The sequence below is a fragment of the Xiphophorus couchianus genome, chromosome 6 (genome assembly GCF_001444195.1).
Source record: "Xiphophorus couchianus chromosome 6, X_couchianus-1.0, whole genome shotgun sequence".
NCBI lineage: Eukaryota > Metazoa > Chordata > Actinopteri > Cyprinodontiformes > Poeciliidae > Xiphophorus > Xiphophorus couchianus.
The window spans coordinates 9,275,106-9,298,255 of NC_040233.1; the positions used below are offsets into that span (position 1 = coordinate 9,275,106).

The 23,150-nt window shown below is 36.3% G+C and overlaps 1 protein-coding gene across 6 annotated transcripts in view; it reads right to left on the minus strand.

Annotated features, from left to right (window-relative positions):
- The window catches only part of astn1 (astrotactin 1), a 348,102-nt gene that overhangs the window by 160,860 nt on the left and 164,092 nt on the right, over nucleotides 1-23,150 (minus strand). For all 6 annotated transcript variants that reach the window (XM_028020864.1, XM_028020863.1, XM_028020862.1 and 3 more), the window contains one exon: nucleotides 17,589-17,716. In XM_028020864.1, the coding sequence (XP_027876665.1) occupies nucleotides 17,589-17,716 (128 nt within the window). The remainder of the gene's footprint in view (nucleotides 1-17,588; nucleotides 17,717-23,150) is intronic.

The following is a 23,150-nucleotide window of genomic DNA, read 5'->3' on the forward strand; positions in this document are numbered from 1 at the left end:
CATTTATCCCCTCTTATGGGAAATGGCTCCCCGGCCTGGTAGATCTATTCGCCAGTGTACAGAAACTGAAAGCACACCACTACATAAGCTTCCCATCCCCATCTCCGCCTCCTTTAGTGAAAATGAATAACAAGCCCCAAACACATACAGTAGCACAGCATATTCTTCTTCTTGCTGAAAGGCCTTGTCTCCCTTTTAGCCCTGGGGTACTCTGCTCTCATTGTCTGACAGAATGATTAATTTGACTGAACTTCACTTTGCAAACATCCCAAGTTCACTTTCTCTCCCTGTACAGCTGCTGGCCGAGCCTCAGACAGAAGCAGCGTTTTTAGGGCTGTGTCCTGCGTGACAACTGATTCCTTTTGTCGAAATGCAAGGCGTAGCAGTGTGAACCGTGTGAAGAAAATGATAACAGGCAACAAATGAACAAGTATTATTTTCTCTTAACTGGACAGAACAAATATGGTTGTCATACAACATCACCATAGCATCACTTCAGCATCTTCTCTGTTTTCACACCACAACATTCCAGTTGGAAATGTTTAGGGAGTCTCAGCTATTTTTATTAGTTTCACACAGTTTTGCACAATCACATTATTCTGTTAAGTTCTTTGACTTGTTGCGTAATTAAAGTAATGAGCGAGTGTCAAACAGGTCATTGCTTTAGGGTTTTTTCAACAGCTGGGGGACTGAATATGGCAATAATGTGTTAAACATGCCATCAAAAGCCAGCAAATACTTTAAACAACAAGGTTAAGTTAAATGTTACATGTTTTAATTTTCCAGGATACAGTTAATTTTTTTAAAGAACTTAAATGTAAAAAATAAATGTAAAATGTAATTTATAGTATTTGTAATACAGTCTTATCTGTTACAAGTTAGTTTAAACCTTTTCACAGACTGAAAACAGTATGGATCACAGAAGGTAAATAAAATATGTAATATGATTTTCAAAATCTGTTTAAATAGTGTATAATTCTTGCTTCTAGATTCTGTTTAACAAACTGTGGATAGACACACCAATCATTATAATGTTGCTTATTCCTTTTAGTCATAAGAGTTGAGGGGGCTTCAGTGTTTAGCCTGTAGCTGCAAATGTGTCACGCATCCTAGTTTTGAAGTAGCAAAAACACTTCTGATAAAATGTTCACCTTTGTGTGGCCAAAAGCTGAAAACTTGACATGCAGAGGCAAGCAAAGCAAATGCTACCGGTGACACAAAATATATGTCTGAAAAACAAATATCGATTAATATTACAGAAATATCAAGAAATTGTTCCTCTTAGTTTTCTTCTGTGAATAACAGCTGGTGTGTTATTTCTACTTTTTGATATTTTTCTTTGTATTTTCTCATAAGCCTGCTCTTGGTTTCCTCACATCTGCCATCATGCAAATAGCCAACTTTCTTTCAGATTGTCCTTAATTTTCAATTCAGATATATACAGTATATATATATATATATATATATTTACCAATTTTACATACATTATACTTAGTTTATTAATATTATTAGAGTAGGAAATTGAAAGTATGAACATAGCACATTTATAATTGGCCAACATAATCATTAGTAAAGTAAGATAAACATTGTGTGTGAAGCGTTTTGGATCGAATGCTACATTTGGACTTTAGCTAGTATCTGTGACATTTACGTTCAGCTCAATATTGTTTGATTAGTTGATTCATTCAGTTGAAAGCAGAAGCAATTACTGATGAAAATGTGTTTTTGTGTACACAGTTTTGGAGTCATCCACCTTTCCTTCTCCAATGTAGCTGTGTGAGAAACAGTGAAGTTCCCAAATGTCAAAGTTTAGCGGTAGCTGCGAGTCCTCCATTTTGTGCTGCGATCACTTGTTAATGTTCCACTTCTTCAGAATGTTGCATTGCACATTTAGTTCCCAAAACACACACACCCACATTAGGCATGTGTTCAGGATTAAAATAACACTATTTGTTTGGCATGTGCACGTACTAAACCGTACCGGATGTTTTTTTCTATGAAAATGTTGTGCATCGTTACAAGTTAAAGAATGTGTCCTTTGCTGATGCACTTAAAAGTAAAGAGTTTTCAGCTTTCATGCATTTAATAAATAGAGGGAAAAGCTGTTTGTAGCAGGAACTGCCACTGGTCAGAGCCAATCAATGGAATTGCAGCCAACTGGTTTTTGCATCAACAAAAGAAGTTCTTCATAAAAAAGGGAGTGTGGTCGAGGAACTACTATGTCCTCAAATATTCCCGTTACAAAGGGAATTTTTATTATTTACTGAAATAATTTCCTTAGAGATAGTTTATGGAAAACGAGTACGCTGTAAATCTAAACAATGAGGAAGGTTGGTCTGAGTTTTATCCTCATATCGATGGGACAGAGTCGGTCTTTGCATGCATAGAGTGTAGCAGTTACATAAATCAAAACAAATTCAAATCAATATTTTAGCTCTCTGAGAAGTAAGTCTGCTGGGAAGTGAATCCAGCCTTGAGGATCACAGCTCAGTTCTCAAGTAGAGTTTTTCCTGTTTGATCTTGCAGATGTCTGCTATTTGTTTTCATCTGAACCAAAATAGGATTAAGAAAAAAAAAAAAAAAAAAAAAAAAGAAAAAAACCAGCAAGATGTGGAGAGGATGAATTCCTTCAGTTGTTCGGCACATCTGAATTGTCACATATCTTAGCACTTTATCAGTTTTTAAACTTTACTGTGCAATTAGGGAAAAGCCTCATTCTCAACATTTCACCAGACGTATAAACCAAGGCTGAAACCTTGACATTTAATCACTATTCATGGAGCTGCAGTTTAAAATAAAGCATCTATTAGAAGCAAGAAGTCTCTCAGTGAACAAGGCTACCAGAAGGAAAACAACGTCAACAGACTTGATAATGACTTAATAGAAGAATTTGACTCAATAATTCCTAAATAAAGGTCAACAGTGATTGTAATAAACTTTGATACATTTAGTCTGCCCTTTATTGGCCCAGGTTTGGAGAAAATAATTGCATTTTTAAAACGTGGAAACATTTTTTAAATAATTAGTTATGGAGATTTATTTTCCGTTTTATAATTATAAAAATCAACTTGCTTACATTACCAAACTTTAGCTGATAAGTGCGTCCATTTCAATGTGAAACATTTACAAATCAGAGGGGATCCATTCAACAGTGTCAAACAGAATTATGACACCTACATTTATGTGGGGATGATAAACAGGATAGCAGCGTTTACATATTAAAGGCGACTGTGCAGGAAAAATAATCTAAGAAAAGAAAAAAAAAAGTCAATATTACTTGTGATTTCCACAGGGAGAAAAGAGCAGGAAACTTAAGTCTCAGTCTTACTGTGGCTGTTCAAAATAAACTGCTTGGGGAATGTAAATTGAGTTTTCTTGTTAACATTTGTGACTCGGTCCCATTGGGAAGCCGGGCACAGAATACTAGACAAATGCACGGCTTGCCGAATCTTGACAGTGACAACACGGAGGCGAAGGAAACCACAGCTTGTCTAAATAGTTCTGTCTGCAGGTTTGGTGGGAAGTGGCTTGTTATTTTAGTCAAGAAAGTAATCTTACGGCTCGTAGAACTCCATTAACTAGCCACGTCTGTGCTCCATTTCACTCCCGGATAAGTCTGGGAATGAATGATTAACTTAAGAAGAAGAGGGAAAGCAGAAATATGAGGGGTTAACAACGAGACTTATCTAGTAAACCCATACTTTAATCGAGCAAGGAAACCACCTATGTACCACTGTTCTGCTCTTCTTTTGACAAATCGAATCAAATTAAAACTAAAACGATAAACAAAATGCATCTCTGAAAGATGAACAGAAATTAACGGTAAAGGTTAGGTCACAACCCCAGAGGTAATCTTTGGGTGATTATCCACAAAGAAAAGATTATTGGGAAAAAAATTAATAAATTGAAGGATTTCCTCAATTGTTCATTTTATTTTAAGTAAGGGCTGTATGTAGAGGTTTCATAATAATCAAAACAAAAAAAGGGTTATGGTCAAATAAGGGTCAACCAAAGGCCATTGTTTTATTTTTCTGGTTGTGAGTAGAGCACTCATTTCTAGATCTCAGTCTCTAGAGGCAAAAGTTGTTTTTTTTTAGCATTTGAGTTGAACAATAATAATAAAAAAATACATTAATTTCACTTTCACTTTATTACATAATTCAGCATGTTCAAAACTAAAATAAAACTCCTTTTATATACGGGCATAACTCATTTACATAAAAAATAAAAAATCCTAATAATTTTCAGAAATGTAAAAGAAATAGCTCCCTATTAATGTCAAAGTGGAACATGCCAATACTGAGAATAAAAATCACACCTTCCAACCTCAGATTATGGCAAATTATTCATAATTCAGCTCTAAGTAAGCGTGTCCTCATCTGATCCCAGTCAGTTTTTGAGGGTCGTGATCAAGGCATCTTTTAAATGTTTAAAATCTCAGCCCGCAATAGCTGTTAAGGTCTACTGTTTCACATTTCATCAGCTACACCTCTAGCAATACACGCTGCCACATACATTTTGCACGATAAATTTTTAACAATGTCGGTCTATTTTCTTGTCCATAGCTTGCAAAACCACTAAATTGTACAGACATTTTACTTTGTCAACTGAATGGGAGGTTTTCTACGTAGAATCTGAATTCATTCCTTTCACCAGTAGCGTTTCCAGTGACACGGCAGCGACTTCCATAATGTTTCACATGTACGTCCCAGCCAGAGGAGCTCAGTTACACACAGAGAGCCGTCACTGTCGGAGAGAACTGCACAAAGAGCAGCCGAAACACTGGTCACGATATTTTAAGATGTCCAAAGTAAAACAATAAATCTATTAAACATGAAAAAAAAAATGGTTCTGTAAGTTTTTGTCCTTATAAAATTAAGTGGAACCAAATGGAAACATCTGCAAGGCAAATTCTTGTTAAGCCAGGAAAAATATGCAAACATTAGTACAGTACCTCAGCATACTGTTCCAGATGTAACATTGTAGCTATTTGCATCAAGCCAGATATCAGTTTCAGAGCGTTTTTTGATGCAACACTAGCAGCCCAAGAGTTAACATATATTAAAGTAGCATATTAAACCTTTAAATCCTAAACGGAGCGCAGGCAATCCAGCCAAATTTGCAGCGCTGTAATTGTGCCACACTTTGCGCTATCTAAAAAATTTCCAATGGTTTCTGTAAGGGGAGACTCCAATATTGGGTTATTACGGTAATTTCACTCCCTGCCGTACCAGGGAGTGAAATTAACCAGTTGGGGACTATTAATAGATGGTAAATTGCAAAAATAACTGGCTAGATATTGAAAGCTCCAGTTGTTATGAATAAATGGGCAAATATATTTACTCACAGGACATTTAAAGATCTGTGTACAATTAAAATAAGCAAAAATATCCAGGCAGAGACTTTAAATTTAGGACATCAAAGCCCTGCAGAAACTGCTCAGAAAAAAAAATACAGAAACTGCACAAATGCCTATCTTTAAATTACTTTAAACTGTCAGAGATTTTTTTTACCCTAAATTTATGAAGTTCAAGTTTGATCAAAAATAGGACATAGTGATACATTTTTATAGTCCTAATACTCCTTTATATTCAATTTACAACTTCACATTGCAACCACATATGTGTATTTAAAATGATCTTTATGTTACATTATAGGCAGAATCTTCATGATCTTACTTACATAAAGCTCCCTGTCAGCTGTCGATTTGCTGCATGATTGAAGAGACTGCAGTGAAGTTCATGCAACTTTCATTTGAAAAAATTGGCTGGATCCACAACTGGAGCACTCGTATATTCATGATTATGTAATGCAACGGAGCAAGCTCTTCTTTTTGTCAGCCTACAGCAAAAGGGGCCCCATATTTTAAAGTTGTGCAATATTTATTCACAAAGACCTTTCTCCTGAGAGCCTTGCTTATAAAAAGCAATGTTTTCTGTGACTAAGGTGCTCTGATGGAAAAAAAAAAGTACCTGTTTAAGACCTTCGACTGTTGCCAGTGAATAAAGGAACCGGTCATCACTGAAGGAAAAACATAGGAGGTGATTCACTCCAGCTGCAGCCTTTCTTGATTACTGGCACCGATGTATAACATGCCTTAAGATAAATTTATATTTTATTGCAGGCGCATGTCATTCTCTTAAGTTTTTTTTTCATCTTTTTCTCTGTGCATGGTTGCAATATAGATTTGTCCTAATTTGTTAGTGTTTCAACTGATTTAAATAATTGAATGTTCTAGAAATATTTGTTACTTTAACTTTTTTTTTGCTTCTGTAGTTTTTTAATGTGCATTCAGTTGACAAAAGGCAATTTCTGCTCTAACTTAGAAATCATTTCACTTATCTTCATAAGGTTTCTAAATGTATCAATTTTATGACTTATTTTTTACAGATGTCTACTAATCTAACACTTTTTTACACACATAGAAACATCTACAAAAGTCTACCGAAGATTGAAGGAAACATCTTGTAGTGATGTAGTGCCTGAAATATAAGACTTTGCTATTCAAATGTCTTTACAAATTTTATTATTTATATGACTTATCTTCATTTATTTTCCAAAGCTGTTTGATTTGATTTGTACACCCAAACTTTTTACACTGACAAAAACTTTGAAATGCACATAATTATAAGGTGTAATGCATTATTAAGTTCCAAAAAGGTAAGTTAAACTTGAACCTGACATCTTAGATTACAAAGTGCCATCATTTATTCATCACTGACTAAGCCTTATGGCTCTAAAAATAAAGAAAATGAAGCTGCGTTTTATTTTTTTTTTTTAACATTGCTTAAAATCCCAGTGGAAATGTTCAGTTTAGTGGTATAATCCAAATAGGGACTTTTCTCTATTATTGAGCTTAAGATTGAGATTGATTATTGAGAAGGGTTTAAGTAATTTAACAATCGTTTGAATTAATTGTAAACTAAATTCCTTTTTCTCCAACTGTATTTCTTTGAGTTGGTTGTCTCATTTCAAACACACTCTTTGTTTGACTGAAAGATTGCATCTACTTCACTGTTCGTGCTTAAAAATGCCAACATGATAAACTAGACAAATCAAACCTAACCTCTAGAAAACCACACAAATAGGTTATCAATAAGTCAAGATGACATGATGATGGCTTGCCAGATGTGGTTTATGACAGCTCAAGGTGACACATCTTTAATTTTAGCTTCACTAAGGGATGAGTTAACGGACGACCATTACTGGCGATTTGGAATAGGATGCCAGACAAGTTTAGCAGGTACCTCTGTGCTTACGTGGCCACAATGCCATATGCTTCAACTTTAATTATGAGGGACTTGGGGAGAGAGGGACTCTGGGCTGAACTATGAATCACTGCCTCTCTGTCAGCCTCGAAAGCCCCGTTCTGCTGGAATTAAGGGGGCAGAGATGTCCACTTTGATCTCCCCCATCTAAAAATAAACACAACTTAAACAGAGACGGCTTACACCACAGTTTGTTCTCATTTAGAGCTTTTTGAACTAATTTAAAGAATTTCACTAAAAGTGAGTGAACTAAATAAAAACTAAGAGGTGATCATCAAAATCAATCCATCTATGAAGACTTTCTTTAGCTATTAGCTCAGTTAAAATTCAATCAAGTAATTGAATATTACCTACTGCAAAGTCTTTTTCAAGGAGAAAATACTTATAATATGCAAACTTACTTAATTTCGTTAAGTAGGTTTTCATATGAGTGTTTTTCTATAGTGATCCTTTTAATTGTTTCACTGTAGAATCCCTAAACAATCTGAAATCACACCAGACATTTGATGTTTATGCAGAATAATGTCCAGAAAAAATAGCACGTGGTTCAGCACAATGTTCAATTAATTATGTTTCTGAAAAACGTCAGACTCAGACGTTTAAGTTAGCATTACATAGCACCTGATGGTAATAAAGAACTCCATACAAATGGATGCAGGGTAAAAACAGATCTCGAGTGCAACAATTGCATGCACTCGAGACAAAGTTGAACAATTAAATCTAGTGTAGCACATTATAAAGGAGCTTTGATCAGGTCAGGTATAAAGGGAAAAAAAGGCCCAGTAAGTGATGGGGTCCAGTCGACCTTAAACTACCTCTAAAGACAAACAACCCAAACTCCACAGCCTCTGACAGAGACGCTTGTGCTGCACTTGATCAAAGGAATCCTCATTTATCCACCCAAGGTTAGACTCCAACCCCCCAAGTTTTATTTGGTCTAAAACAAACCTTCTGGTCACCCTGACTTCAGGAGGCCACAAACCAGGCAGGGACTCTCACCAGGAACCTGCAGCCTGAGCCTCCCCCCTCCTTTGATAGCATGCCCCCCCCGGCTGTATCAATTATCTCATCCAATGTTGTCAGCCGATTAACTGACGTTGAACACAGGAAGTGGATAGAGCAATTCCATGCAATTAATCATTGTGGAGAAATAAATTAAAACCCTTCCGAAATGTGATTACTATTGGCGGTATGGACTGAGCATTGAATTATAATTGAGCCTGAATAGTTATCTTCAGTTCTGGCTGAAAACAGAAGTGGCTCTGTGAACAGTGTGGGGATTTACACTGCAAGGCTTTTAGACACAACTCATGGAAAGGAAAAGCCGATAAGACGCCAGATTCAAACCTCCTTAATGCAAATAGCATCTAAGCTGAAATCGGCAAGTATGATAAAGGGGCAACACATGAACACAAATAGTACAACAGGGATTTAGGATCTTTCTAGCAATAATAATAATAAAAATAATAATAATAATAAAAATGTACCCAAAAGTCAAACAAACATAATACATCCCATTTCTTAAATACTGTTAATATTATCTATACTCTTCTTTCTAGCATTTGTTTTATGAACAGACAATTCTTTGACACAGCAGTGAATTCTTAAAAATCAAGGCAGTGTTGCACGCTCTTTTCTTAAATGGCTTTCTTTGTGTATATTACATCAAAGTTTTACTATACGTCATGCATTTGAGAGCCTCGAGTCATGTCAGACTTGGTTGACATTCAATGAGTTCAATGCAAGCTGACACTCAAAAGAGAAAGGAGGAAGAGAGGAAAGCACTTAGGAAATGAGAGTCATGGACAATGACAAAGCTGAAAACTATTCAATACCAGAAAATGATGTGACAGGAAGGGCTACAAGGGTTTAGCCTTTTAGTTTGAGGAGCTCTGCTAAAGTGCAGGGACATCACCGGGTCAATGCTCAGGGCGAGTCGACGTGTGGCTGCTCGCTTGTTGTCATTTACATGCGTCTTCAAGTGTGAAATGTGAGCAAAATAAGAATGTCTACAAAATCTCGCAATAGATTGCAATTGGCTGAGCCTGATTGATGTCATTGAACAAAAGGACAAAGGTATAGGAGCCAACATGTCAGCATTAGCTGTTTATTTTGTCTCCCAGGAGGGAGACAAAATAAACAGCTAATGTTTTATTTTGTCGCCCGGAAGGGGGGCGATGACAAAGCTGGTGAAATGATGGGCTGTAGATGCCCTTCGCCAACCTCTGAGGATGAGCAGCTCGGACCAGGAACCGCTGATAAATAGGCTTGTGGGGCGCAGGATCTTAGATGTATTTTATCATCTGTTCTCCAAGCAGCATAAATTAATACTGCATCCTGATGCTGAAGCATCCTGATCATGTGGAAATACCAGGAGGAACTTGAGTATTGTAAGTGAATGTAAAAAATATATATATCTGAAAACAAGCATTTTTCCCAAACCAGTTGAAAGTTAAAGGTTTACTTTGATATTTTAAAAGTGTTAGTACTACGTGATTAAGTTATAATGATAAACATAATTTACAGAAAAATATTGTCATTAAACATTTCTAAAATGGTTGAAATCTTGTTAAATTTGTAGTTGGATTATGTTTGTTGGCTTCTTAATAGAATAGAATAGAATATATTTTATTGATCCCCAAGGGGAAATTGTTTATTTGTTGAAAGCTACTCCATCTTAGGTAATAAACACAAAGTTAGTTAAATGTATATATACCTAAGAGTTATAAGTTAAACTTAAACTTGACAAACTTAAACTGTTACTGAATATTTAAAACCTAACATGATGCTTTTTGTGTGTTTCTTTGTGTTTATTAGTTTAGTTTATTAAAAAAAAAAAAAACAGCAACATCAAGATACAGAGATCAATCTTTACAAGACACCAGACATAAAAATGTACATATGTGTTTTATAATTGTGTATGCAAATATACTTTGTTTGCTTTTTTGTTAGGAATGAAAAGCAGATATTTTACAGAACATTAGTACATGTTCATATATAATTAGGATTAGTTTCTAAGCTTCAACACATACGAGAAAGAAATTTAAAAGTAATCAACCCTCATTTCTGGCTTTCCCAGCATTGTTTTGGTTGATATATTTGAGATGAAGACAGTTTATGGTGCAAGTCAAATGTAATATGTCACATGAACATACAAAGCTAAATAGCTTTAAGCTAATAAAGCACCAGATTCATCTTTCTACATATCTGGTATGGAAGCTAAACCAAACTGCAAATATTTGATAAATTATGTTAAAAAATGTTTAATGTTGAGATGCCACATATAATTTACATATATCCATATATACAACCTAAACCTGAAGTCATGCTTGGTTCATGATACCTGCATAAGGTATTCTTTTGTTTTTAAATTAGACTACATTTTGTTTAACATTTATTATTTTTAAATCTAGCCATTATACAATGAATTTTGGTCATGGTTTGCATATGGGTTCATCTCCTGACAAGATCTTAATAGCAGGAACTAACTAAAAGATACATTTTTAATATTTTTAGTTAGCTTTAACTGCTGCTTTAATTAGTTAAACAGCTAATTAGAGTCCAAAGCCAAAGTGGAACAGAAAATGAAATTGCCAGTGATTGAGTCTGCATTCACATCATCTCTTTATTTTGCAATTTTAACACTAAGGCGAGTTTTTACTTCGTCTTAATTCATATTCAACATTAAAATTTATGAGACTTGCATGAAATACTACTGTGAATGTGCATTAAATCAATATCGACATTGCATTTTTTGTACCTGCAAAAAATACTGGAACAAAAAAACAAGCTTAAAGTAATTTAGTATAAAACATTGTATAAAACATAAATAATAAAAAACAGTGGCCATATAAAAACTTCCATTTAGATATAAAAAATGATCAGATTATTTCTGTTTTGGATTACATGGTTTTATTAGCTTTCAAGGCTTTGGTAATGCTATTTTACTAGATCTATGTCAATAAATTTCATTATAGCTGCTATAAAGTTGAAGTTGAAGAACTCAAGACACAGATGATGGGACAGCTTATTCCTGCGTATAGCACTGGGAGAAGAAAATGGCCTGAAATAAGAGGTTGTAAGAGTAAAACCGATGAGCATAGCCCTTATGCATAATCCAAAAAAGAAATATAAAAAAATGCAACATTTCACACTTAAAACAAGCTAATAAATTTAACATTTCATCATCTGAAGTTCCTGTTGCTTATGAGACAAAACGCGATTATATTTAAGTTGACTTGAAACATTTCACTATAAGATCTCTTCGTCGAACCAAAGCAAACTCAATGCAGGAGTTATTCCCACAAATCTGACACCGAAGATCAGTCCAATGAGCCAGACGGCTGTTGTGCTTAAGAACCAACTCAAGAACGCGTCTCAGTGCTGCATAAATCAAAACCCACGCACAAGTTTCAAAGTAAATACATGCTGAATAATTTCTACAATTCGGCACTCTCTGAATCTCCACTTGCTTTAAAACAGTGGCACTGTACCGACCGCCTAATCTGCCTCTTCAGTTCCAACCTACATTCCTGACTAGAGGGCTGTTGTTTGAGCAGTTCGTCTTGGAAACCAATGGGGGAAAGAAGAAGGCCCCTGAAGGCATGACCTTCCCTCACTGCCACCAATTATATCAAGGCCTTATAAAATATAGATTATGTGCCATCTCAGTGCTGACATATCTAAAGGCTGGAAGCGCGGGGAGTGTGCACAGAGGCCACAGGCAGAACCCAAGGGGAGAGCAAGTTGAAAATGACAAGATGAGGAGAATACAGTAATTCAAAAGATGACCTTGATGGGAAAAACTCAGTCTGCTCTGGCAGAAAGAAGAATAAATAAAAAAAGAAGCTTAGCATGCTTCCAAAATGATTGGTTGATCAATTTATATCCAATCAAGGCTCTAAATATTAAAATACACTGATTACGGTGATATTCATTAGCTTAAATTGCATTCTGGACCAATAACCATGTATTATTAATGGATAGGAGCTGAGTTTGGAACAATTGGCATTTAACTTTCAGCATAAATGTCAAGTCAAATTCTAATAGAAAAAAAGTCTGAAGTTCACCCAACAGTGATTTCATACATTTTAGCTCAAGTGTCTTTTTTTTTGTGGAGGATGGGGCGCACCTATATTCAACCCACAAAATCCACAAAATGCTTTGTGAAAGGCTATCAGGGATTTTTTTTTAAATAAACGTCGATGGCGAGAAATCATATTTCATGGTGCGGTATGACAGAAAAGCATGAAGAATCTGAAAGTCTGCCTTTTCTTTTTTCCTTGCACACATATCCACACACACACAAATAACGTATCAGTGAACGTTGCACATCTCAAGAAAGAAAAAACCAAAACGTGCCACTGGAAGAATGCTTGTGTGATATAATCAGCAAGAATGCAAGATAAATTTCTTACACAAGAGAGCCTTACTTCAGAGAATTGGATTTTTGTCTTCAAGTTTTAATCAGCCACAAGGTGCTGGTAATATTCTGGAGTGTTGCAATTTTTATGCAGCTGTGGCATTTTGTTTATTACAGGTCAAAATTAAGAGTTGTACCAGGCAATGAAAACAAATTACAGCCAACTATTTGCCGCAAACACACTTATGTGCTATACTTTCCTTGGTGAAAAAAACCCATAAAAACATTCTATACATGTTTCAGTATAGTTGACTTATTATTAGTTTGATCAGTGGTCAAGATAAGTAATAAAGAAAAAGACCTATGAAATCATCATTTCATACTACACTGTATACCTGTTTTCTCCAAGTCTGGCTCCTGTTTGGACCAACTGTTAAAAATAGTTTTAAAAAACAAAATTTTTTCACAGCACTCATGAAAAGACTTCAGAAAATTTAAATCTACCCACTACTGGGAAAAAACAAAATCCCTGCATTGTGCCACTGTGTGGGGAATAAATAACATGAGACTGAAAGAATACATACTAAAATATTTGACATCTTAAAAAAACGAGTTAAAAGAAACCCATTCTTTTACCACACTGAATGGACTGGGGAATCCTGCAAGAAAGGCAAAACAACAAAAAAAAACATGAAGACTTGTGAAAACAGCTGCATAAAACTTTGATTTGAAACACCTAAAAGTTTATGTCAGTCATTTCTCCAAAAGTATCAGTCTTGTTCTACGTCAAAAAGCGAACTGGAATGGTTACAGTGAGAGACGACAGTTTTACCTTTAGCCTTCCTTTTCTGAATCTCCTCACACTAGGATTTTAAAACAATCAATCAGAGGCAGAGATCAGCTCAAGATGTAAATAATGAACGTGGCATTATAAGGGGCTACCAGGAAGGGATGTCAATGGATTAAGCCTCCTTTGCTGCCCTTTTAACCTCCACCAATGGATTCCTTTGTCAGGACTGTTCTGTTTTTTTTTTTTTCCTGAAAGCTCACCCAAAAACCTTCCCACAGATTCTCCTTCTGGTTTTTATTCTTTTCAACCAGTCTTTCAAACAATAAAACTTTAATTTCCCTTCCTACTCTCCATTGTCTGTTTTTCTCCTAAATTTTCAGTGTATTATCTCTCTCCTCTGGTAAGTTATCTCTCAAGTTCCATCTTTGGGGAAATCTGCACCGCTGTGCTGGGATTACCTGTTTTCCAATTAAATCAAGATGTATTTGCCTTTCAAAAGACTCTCTTTTCTTAGTCTCCCTCCCATTGGAATAATTGACGGAGGTCTCTGGCCTTGTGATGAATGACTTGCAAGTGGAGAGATGAAAAGAAAGATGAATGATTTCACCCCTGTGTGGACTGTAGTGGGGAGGAACAAGGAGTGCTGACATTGAGACAAATACTCTGACCAAAGCAACAAAACCTGGATGAATCAGCAAGGGACAGAGAGGTGCCATGTGCTCATCGCGGCTCAACAGACGCTCATCCTGCCAGCACCACCTCTGCGCGTCTGTATACACCACAGACAATTACCTGAGCCTTGCAATTAACTTCAGGCTTGGTGATAATGCTGATGGCTTGCCAGGAGAGGAGTGGTGGTGGAAGGAAGCCAGCCAGATAGGACTGGGGAGGATTGTGTTTGTGCACGCTGTGGATATGGGAAGGCCAAGAGAACAGGTGCGGTAAAGTGAGAAGATGCCCCAGGTGACTTTATGTGGACGGTGCAACCACTTTCCTAGCCAAGATTGTGAAGATGAAATAAGTTTTTCCACTGCTGCTTGCACAGTTCACTGTCAATGAGCTTGGAGATAGCAAGTATTTTAAAGAAAGAATTCAATGAGCTTATGAAGGGCCATCTGTTTCCAAAGACCAGTAGGTAAGTGGGGCGTAGAACTTTATATGCATCATATGTCCCTTAAGGGTACGATAAGACTGATGGGCAGTAGCACTAACTCAATTATAAGCATGTGTTGCCAACACAAAACAAAGACAAACTAAGGTTATTGTGTGGCATTCTGGCTTTTTGTGTTGTGTTGATTCACAACTTTGTTCTTTTGCAGTTTTGGCCTTTTGCACCCAACTTTTTCCAGGAACAGAATAGCGCTCCCTACCATCAAACATTTTGTACTTTTCAGGTTTAGAGGGAAGTTGCTTCAATACAACAAATGTTTAAGGAATGGCTTTTTTCAACCATTTTACGTTTGGTTTAGATTAAAATTGCGCTTGATAAATAAAATACAAAGGTTCTCCTTTGGTGGTGTGGCTAAAAGTAAGCATGGAAGTCTGTTTTATGCTTGGTTCAGTTAAAGGTTTTAATGACAAAAATAAGGTCAAAGGCAAAAAGTTATGGTTCTACATTCTTGTAATGAGATGCAAGAGAAAGTGGTAACTGCTGCCTTCTCAGGCTGTTTGCAGTACGAGGTAAGACTGCACTGCAAACACTAATGGCAATACAAAGTAAAAAAAGAAAAAAGTATCGACTTAATTATAAAACTAATCAATTCAATGGACAAAATGATGCAACAGATTCAACTTAAATACAATAATTGTGACTCAACATGTTTGTTGAGGGACAGGTAGGTTAGAACCTACCTGTCCCTTTGACGCGCTGATCAGTTATTTGTTGCTGACTAAGGCAATATAAAATTTCAATTCAGCTAAAGTATGTACGTAATTGTGAAACCAGGTTTAACCAGTTTCAAGAAGTGAAAAACCTCATCTGTGTTCATAATAAGTCATCTTTCTTTTTGTTAAATTTTCCGTTAGACCAATACCAATGCCACACCAATGAAAGTTGGTGTCCTGCATGTTTTAGATGTGTCCCTTCTGGAACAAAGCTGGATTAATGATTTGATTACATTCTCAGTGTCTTACCATTTTCTATGGAGGCCTGTTAAGGAGCCCTTTATTTGATTCAAGTGCACTGAACCAGGGAAGCATCTAAAACATGCAGGATACAGGCTCTTGAGGACTGGATTTGGACAGCTCTGCACTATAGTTTCCACATACTCACAGGTGTCAAACTGAAGTGCAACGTTTAGATGCATCTTGGCTTCAACATGCCTGAATCACATAATGAAATCATTGTAGACCTGGAATGCAAGCTGTGGAGGTAATTTAACCATTTTATTCAGGAGTGTTGGACCATGGACACGTCTACAAGTTGCAGGACATCGGCCCCTCAAAGACTGGAGTTTGACACTCCTGCTGTAACATCAATAATCTGTTTTCTTCTACCATAATTTAATAGAAGAGTAAAAAAAAACAAAAATCACAGTGACCCAAAAGTATGCTGCTTGCTACTGTGCTGCACTGCTGGATGGGCTGGAAATATATCTCAATTCATGATATTACTTTTGAGTGAGGCCCACGGCTGTTACATCCAAAGCCCAGAAAAGAGTCACTAGAGGAGAAGTGCTGCTGTGCTGGGCTCTGTTCTGTGTGCACTTCACACCCAGGGGCGATGGATGGATAAAAAGGTTTGAACTGAGCAGGCAGAGCTAGGGACCGAGTGTGGAAGATGAGGGAAATGAGGGCTCAGGGGCATGACAAAGGCAGATCCATTTAGATTAGGCGGCTTTAATATCCTCAAATTTGTCCAAGAAAAGCAGTTTGAGCTGACGCTGTCCCGTCTTATTTGATTGTCCATCACAGTTCAGACAATCTCAAATGATGTGGCTTTAAATTGCTACTCTGACAAGAACTGCATCTCTGCTGTTATTTGAAAAACTACAAATTGTACTCTGGACTCAGGGATTTCTAAACTGAGGCACTTTACAGCCACTTAATCGGGTGTAGAAAGCAAATCTAGCAGCCAGTCCGAATAAAGCACTCCTACGAAAAATGCTGAATCACTTTCATTAAGTTTAAGTCTCCTGGTGAATGAAGACAAAATGATTGTACATGTATGGAGTCCTGAAGAATATACTTTATTTATGAGATTTCTTCTTTAAAGACTAAATTTGCTCCTTAACTGAAATGTCGCAGGAAAAACAAATTAAAACAATATATTGTTCAAACTAAATTCTCTAAATAAAACCATCATTGTAAGTTTAGACTGTAAGTTTATGCTCAACAGAAAACATGAGATATCCTTATGATTCATACAAAATTATGGTATTCTGGAAATGCATGGCAAGCCAAGGAATGGTTTTATGTTTTTATTGAATCTAATTACAATTTTAGAAATGTAATCATTCATTCAAATGTTTTGGGTTTTTTTCATATTAAATTTAGTACAGTTTAGTAAAGTTACAACATTACAAAAAAAAAGGAAACAAAATAATATAGTTCATTCATAAACCAATTCATTAAAGTGTTCCTCCCCCTTCAAACATTTTTGTTTGGCGTTTTGTCATTTTCAGTAGCTGTCCACAGCTGATACTCTTATGGTCACATTCGTCTTGCAACCTGTACAATCTACACTAAACCTGTAATTAAAAAAAACAAAAACATGCCCACCTGTTATTAGCTGCTAAAAATATTACGGTTCCTTAAAAGTCATAAAGTTGGCCTATGTTAAATCAAGAAAATGTGTTTTTATTAAAAAGCAGCATAATTTTTATCCTTATTGTGGTTAAAAATGATATACCTGCTGTAAAGCAAATTGTAAACTTTTGTCTGGGAACCACCTGAACTTACAGAGTTGTGTGGTTGACCTTTAGAAAGTTGTCAGCTTCCTTCATAACTTGCTGTTCAACTCAGTGACCAATCATCGCATTGTAAATGACGGCCTAAATGTCACCATAGTTGTTCAAACACCTTGGGATCTTAAACATCTAGTCACACTGATTATTAAGCTCTCAAATGCAGATAACTTTTGACATATTTGGATTTGGAGCAGCCAGTGATAAAACACTGCAGTGCAGGCGTGAGCCAAGAGAGGAAACTATGGAATATGGTTTCATACCCGTCAGGTATTCTGGGTCAGGCACAGGGTCTGACAGCTCCTCGTGGCACTGGACCTCCGTTGGCACCGATGCCACCACCATGCCATCTGGGAGCTGCTGCTCAATGCCTCGGGCAAAGTTCTTCTGCCTGGTGAAAAGACCGACAACAGGAGGTTACTTTTTTTTTTCTTTTTCAGTGGACCAAGATGACAAAGAAGAAAAGAGGGTACTGGAAGAGGAGCATGGTAAGACATTGATATAAGAGTGGTTATGGGATAGATGAGATGGGGGCAGAGAAAGAACATTTATACTATATACAAACACTTTTGTCGTGTGCACATTAGTAGCAAAGAAGGTTAAATACAGTATTTCTGGGGAAAAAATGTTATGTCCTTTAATCTGCTTTATAGGCATTTTGACAAATGATAACCAGGTGGCCAAGGTAGCACTGATTAAAAAAAATCTAATTAGTTATGTCCAAAGCATGGAAGTGACTGGTTCTGTCAGTGTAGACGGACAAATGATATGCATTATATGAATACATGTGCAAAGATGTGTGAAGCCCAATCTTGCTCCACAGACTGGGTGACAGACTGTATATATTATTTGTTCAGTCAGCTGCCAGTGGTGCTGCCTGAGTGTCAACGGTGTTAGACACTTTGAGGCATGTAGAGGATTATACAATCAAAAATGTCAACACTGAAAATAAAATGTGTGAAATATTAATGTGTTTGCTATTAAAGGATGATAAACTTACTGGTGCTATTTTATTTCCCCTTTATGTTTGAGTATACTTCTGTTCTCTTTTAAACTTGGAGTACCTTTTTAAATTACTATATGTTAATCCCAAATACTTGTTGGTGTTTCAGATCAACTTAAAATAATTTAGAACTCACCAATGTAACTAAATACTTATCTTGCTTATTTTAAAAGGGTGTTATGAATATTTTATGTATTTGAGAGAACAACGTTATAACATAATATAAAGCTCAAAAAAGTTGATTTTACATAATCCATCCTGATCAGCCCCTTTAACTGACTGATGCGTTATTTACCAAGATGTTAGGTTTACGCTGTCTCAACCATTGTAAACCATTTTCTTGGGTTAGTGGAGAGACTAGAGTCGCTTAGCAACACTGGTGCTTCATGTAATGAGTATTCATGACCCTCCAGTGACCCACTTTCAGATGCAACTTTCTCCACTGACTTTTCATATTCCATTTTCATTCAATAGAGCACATTTGAAAAAAACCCCAAAAAAAAACAACCTAATTTGCATCAAAGTGATATACATGCACAATAATAAAAAAATGCAACAAAATAGGATTGGTTAGATAATGTATAAAAGCAGTGAATAAAACCCCAACCAGTAAACAAGTAAACACTGTATGCAAGTGATTAAACCAGATAAAAGACAGTTCCAGTATCATCTTTAACCTCTGTAGCGTTTGGAGGCAGCAACTGAAAAGGACTTAAATGTAAGATTAATTGATAAGTCTGCAAGATGCTGAAGAACAATTTCATGAAGACAATATAGATAGAGTTCAAGTCAAAGCATTATTTAGCTCTAATAGGAAGATGAATTTTGAAGGCAATAAAGTTAACACAGGTCAAACCCTATTTACAAGGACTAGCAATAATCTAAGCATTAAAAGATAAATATTATGTGGGCATAATACTTGAGACCTTTAAAAAAAAGCCCATAACATCCAAACATGTCTGACGGAGATGCTGGTGCTGCTGTATGCCCCTCCCATGTTCATAGATCTAACACGCCACTAGTAGTGACAGATGCAATGTAGCATTTTTTATGTCTAAGGTAACTGACATGCAAGCTCCTAAATGGATTAAAATTCAAAAAGACTTTAACTAGACACCAGAAAACAAACAAAAAACAAAGTTTACAACAACAACATCAGTGTCCTATTTTAGTTATTTTTACTGGCTCCATGCCTGGATGTAGGAATAGGGTTGGAATAGTGGAAAAACAAAGAAAAAGAAATCCACATAGGAAAGTTTATTTGTACTGCTACAGTAAAAAGTATTAAGAGTGTCTTCACTCACTATGTCTATTTTCTTTTGCAGTGAATGACTCCTGGTTGAACTCCCTAACGGGGCCCATTTCATCACCCCCACTTACGGTGCCGCTTAGGGTCACAACAAGGTTTCAAAACATAACAACTTCAATAAATCAGTGGCTTAAGTCCTTCAGCCGTCACAAGACCACAGCTAATGAGGAAATATCTTCTTCTTTTCTCCTCTAGGAAACTGCAGTCATTATCTTCACTCCAGGCTCACAACTTACAAATGCCCTTTGGAACCTCGTACTGTACATTTTTTACAAGTAATGTTTTATTGAATATTTCAGTTCAATGCTGCGTGAATAAGGATGTTCTTTCTATTCACTATAGGGTGAGGGAGGCTAAGACTGTATAAAATACAATACATCTTAGGAAAGAAGATGTGCCATGCTTGCTGTAACATGATTTACATGATCACAGTTAAGTTTGTACATAATAATTTGTAGCCGATAAATGTGCCACAAAGTTGACCAGAGAGTGAATAACTTTATCTGACTACCGTTTCATGTAGGAGAGGTTCATCAGAGGTTTTTCTGCAGTGGAAAAAAAAAGTGACTGTTGCCATTGGAAACCAGCTTAATGAGAGTAGTGAGACCGAATACAGACCATTACAGCCATAAACCTGAAGCCATGGCTTATAAGACATTAAACTGCCTTGTAAAGCTAAAGGGCAAGAGCGGTATAATAACTTTTTGCTGATTTGTAATTGGAGGTAATCAGTCTTGCATATTAATTTGACCCAAGCTGCTTATAAAAGTACAGCCTTAAGATTGTGTGCCTCTTCTTAATTGGACATTTTGTAAGGAAACTGTAAACAGTTTAAACCAATTTGCAAGTCGGTACCACAATCAAATACAGATGTGCACACGGATTTTGCATTTTGAAACAAAATCATTGACATCTATCAGTCTGGAACCATTTACAAAGCCATGTGAAACCCATTCTGCACAAATGCAGAAAACATGGAAAAGTTGTGAACCTTCCCATCACTGGTTGACCAACCAAAATTACCCAATGAGTACATGGAGTACTGGAGCTTTCTCTTGCCTCATTTAAGGTTGGTGTTCATGATTTATGTACAGTACATAATAATCAAAGACAACATTTCAGAGAAATAGTTTCCTTTGCATTTTATACTAAGTGTATGTTAATTGTAGGTACTCCAAGTGATGATAGTATTATGTCTTTGAACATACATGAGTGGGCAATTAAAATGCATGAAAGATTTTTCAGCTTCACACTCCACCTACTTCTGTTGTTAATATGTACTCCATATAATGCTTCGCTTGATTCATGCAGTGTTTGACGGGGCTGAGCTGCAAAAACAGCGCACACAAATATTTACAAAGCACAAAGTGATGCCTTTGGGAAAGTCACAGCTTTGGAACAACAGAACCCACAGACTGAAGCGAAACGCTGGTAGAATGGCCGTGTGCAATGTAACATTAAAATGCCTTTGAGATTTTATAGACACGGTGTAGCTGAGGGAGAAATGGTAATTAGAGAAACAAAGCTGTGTGTTGATCAGCCAGACTCCTTTTCATGCAGCCCAAACATCTTGACTGAAATAAATGTAAAATTACAGAGAAACAGGGAAGTGGCATATCCAGAAACAAACGCAGTAAACTATTGTAAGCTTTATTTATCAGCTCAGCGTCACAGATGACTCTGCTGGTGTGCTCGATTCCATAAACGTCTACTGAAGCCCCAGTGTTTGCCTGAGGAGACTGTAGCTAGTGGAGATTGGCTATCGCCCATATGAGGTGGATTTAGTAGTTAATAAACAACTCCAAGTCTTTGATATCTCACATTTTAAGTTAGTTTAAGGAAATCCTTTGCTTAAGCCAAAAGCCAGATTTGGTCAAATCATTATGTAAAAATTCATCAGTATTGGAGCAAAACAAAAGGGAAAAATTTCACATTATGTAGTGAGATACATGTATGTCTATTTGGGAAAAGATTACCAAATGAACGCTGGCCATTTTGTCCCTTTGCTGAAACCTTCTTTTCCAGTTGTCATTTTGTGTGTAACTTTAAGGATGTAAGTAGGATCTATCAAATCACACTACCTTGAGGCATTTAAAACCCATTTAAAACCGATGATTTAAGTAATTTTTATAATCTACTGATTACTCCTTATGTGCTACATGGAAATGTGGTTATCTGACTCCAATAAATAAAATCTGGTAGCAAAGGTCTCAAATAGTTATTTTGGTTTTTGTCATCAGTCATGGCCTCTCATATTTTATGCAGTTGACTCTTCCAAATTAATATTTGAACCACATTCAATCATAAAATGTAGTGCAAATACATGAGTGTAATTTTATGACTTAATATCTCAGTGTTGCATTAAAAATACCTTGCCTATTACATTCTTTTATTTAGTTTATTGGCACTTAGTAGAAGTAGGCTACAATGAATGGTAATTAAATCAAGAAAAACTATTTAATATTTAATCAATGTATACTTGTGAAAAATTATGGGTAATTTTAGCCATTTAGCATTAGTAAAATGTAGGGAAATTCTTATACTTTGATCCATTTTAAGGCATCGTCTTTTTGACAGGCTGTGAATCCCCATCAATCAGTGAATCTGTATTATTTTAGTGGTTCAGTGAAGAAAACAAGCACTTCCTAGTTGGCACTGTTTATGTAAATTGTGCCGTTTGACACCAAAAAGCACAGTTTGACTTGTTCCTTCCGAGTCTGCTTTTTGCTCACAAATGCGGCAGAGAGGGTATGAGAAGAAAAGGAAAAAAATATGCTCTCCTGACAAAAATATAAAAGAAATTTTAACAATAACACTACTATACCTGATGCTTTTACAGTGGCTTCACTCTAAAACTCTGTTCAAAAGGTGAAACTGTAAATGTTCAAATGTTCTTCACAGATACTGACTTACAGTGCATCCGGAAGATATTCACAGCACTCCACCTTTACCTCGGCACTTTAAGTGGAAACACTGAGGTGTAAAGAAGAGGCACTGAAATCAACCACGACTCCAAGAAAATCTTCTTGAATATACCTTAGAAAACTGTGCCCACATGTGACAAGGAAAGGTGGAAGATGACGCTAGTTAGTTTAGCTGTCTAAACTTACGTTTTTTTCCTGTACTATGCTGTATGACTCATCAGCTTGCACTGAAATACAAGTTATGTGTTGCTAAATTTGCAGCCCAAAGCAATCATAAACAAGGCTGGCTGGGATTTGATCATGCTGGAGTCAAACACCTGTCACTTCCTGCTGAAAGTATTTCTGCATGATTTCAGCTGTCATTTTAACAAAGCACATAAAAAGGGACTGTAATGACTGGATCTGGGTTGTTTTGCTGAAGATGGTGATTTTTTTTTTCCTCTTAGTAGCATGCTAAGTGGGACACGAGCTTGGTTCCATTCAGTGCATTCATGTCTGACAATTTTCACTGTTAATTTTGTTAGAGGATGACATGTAACATTTAACAACCATCTGGCACTGTGAAGATGTCATCATTCATTTCTCTTTT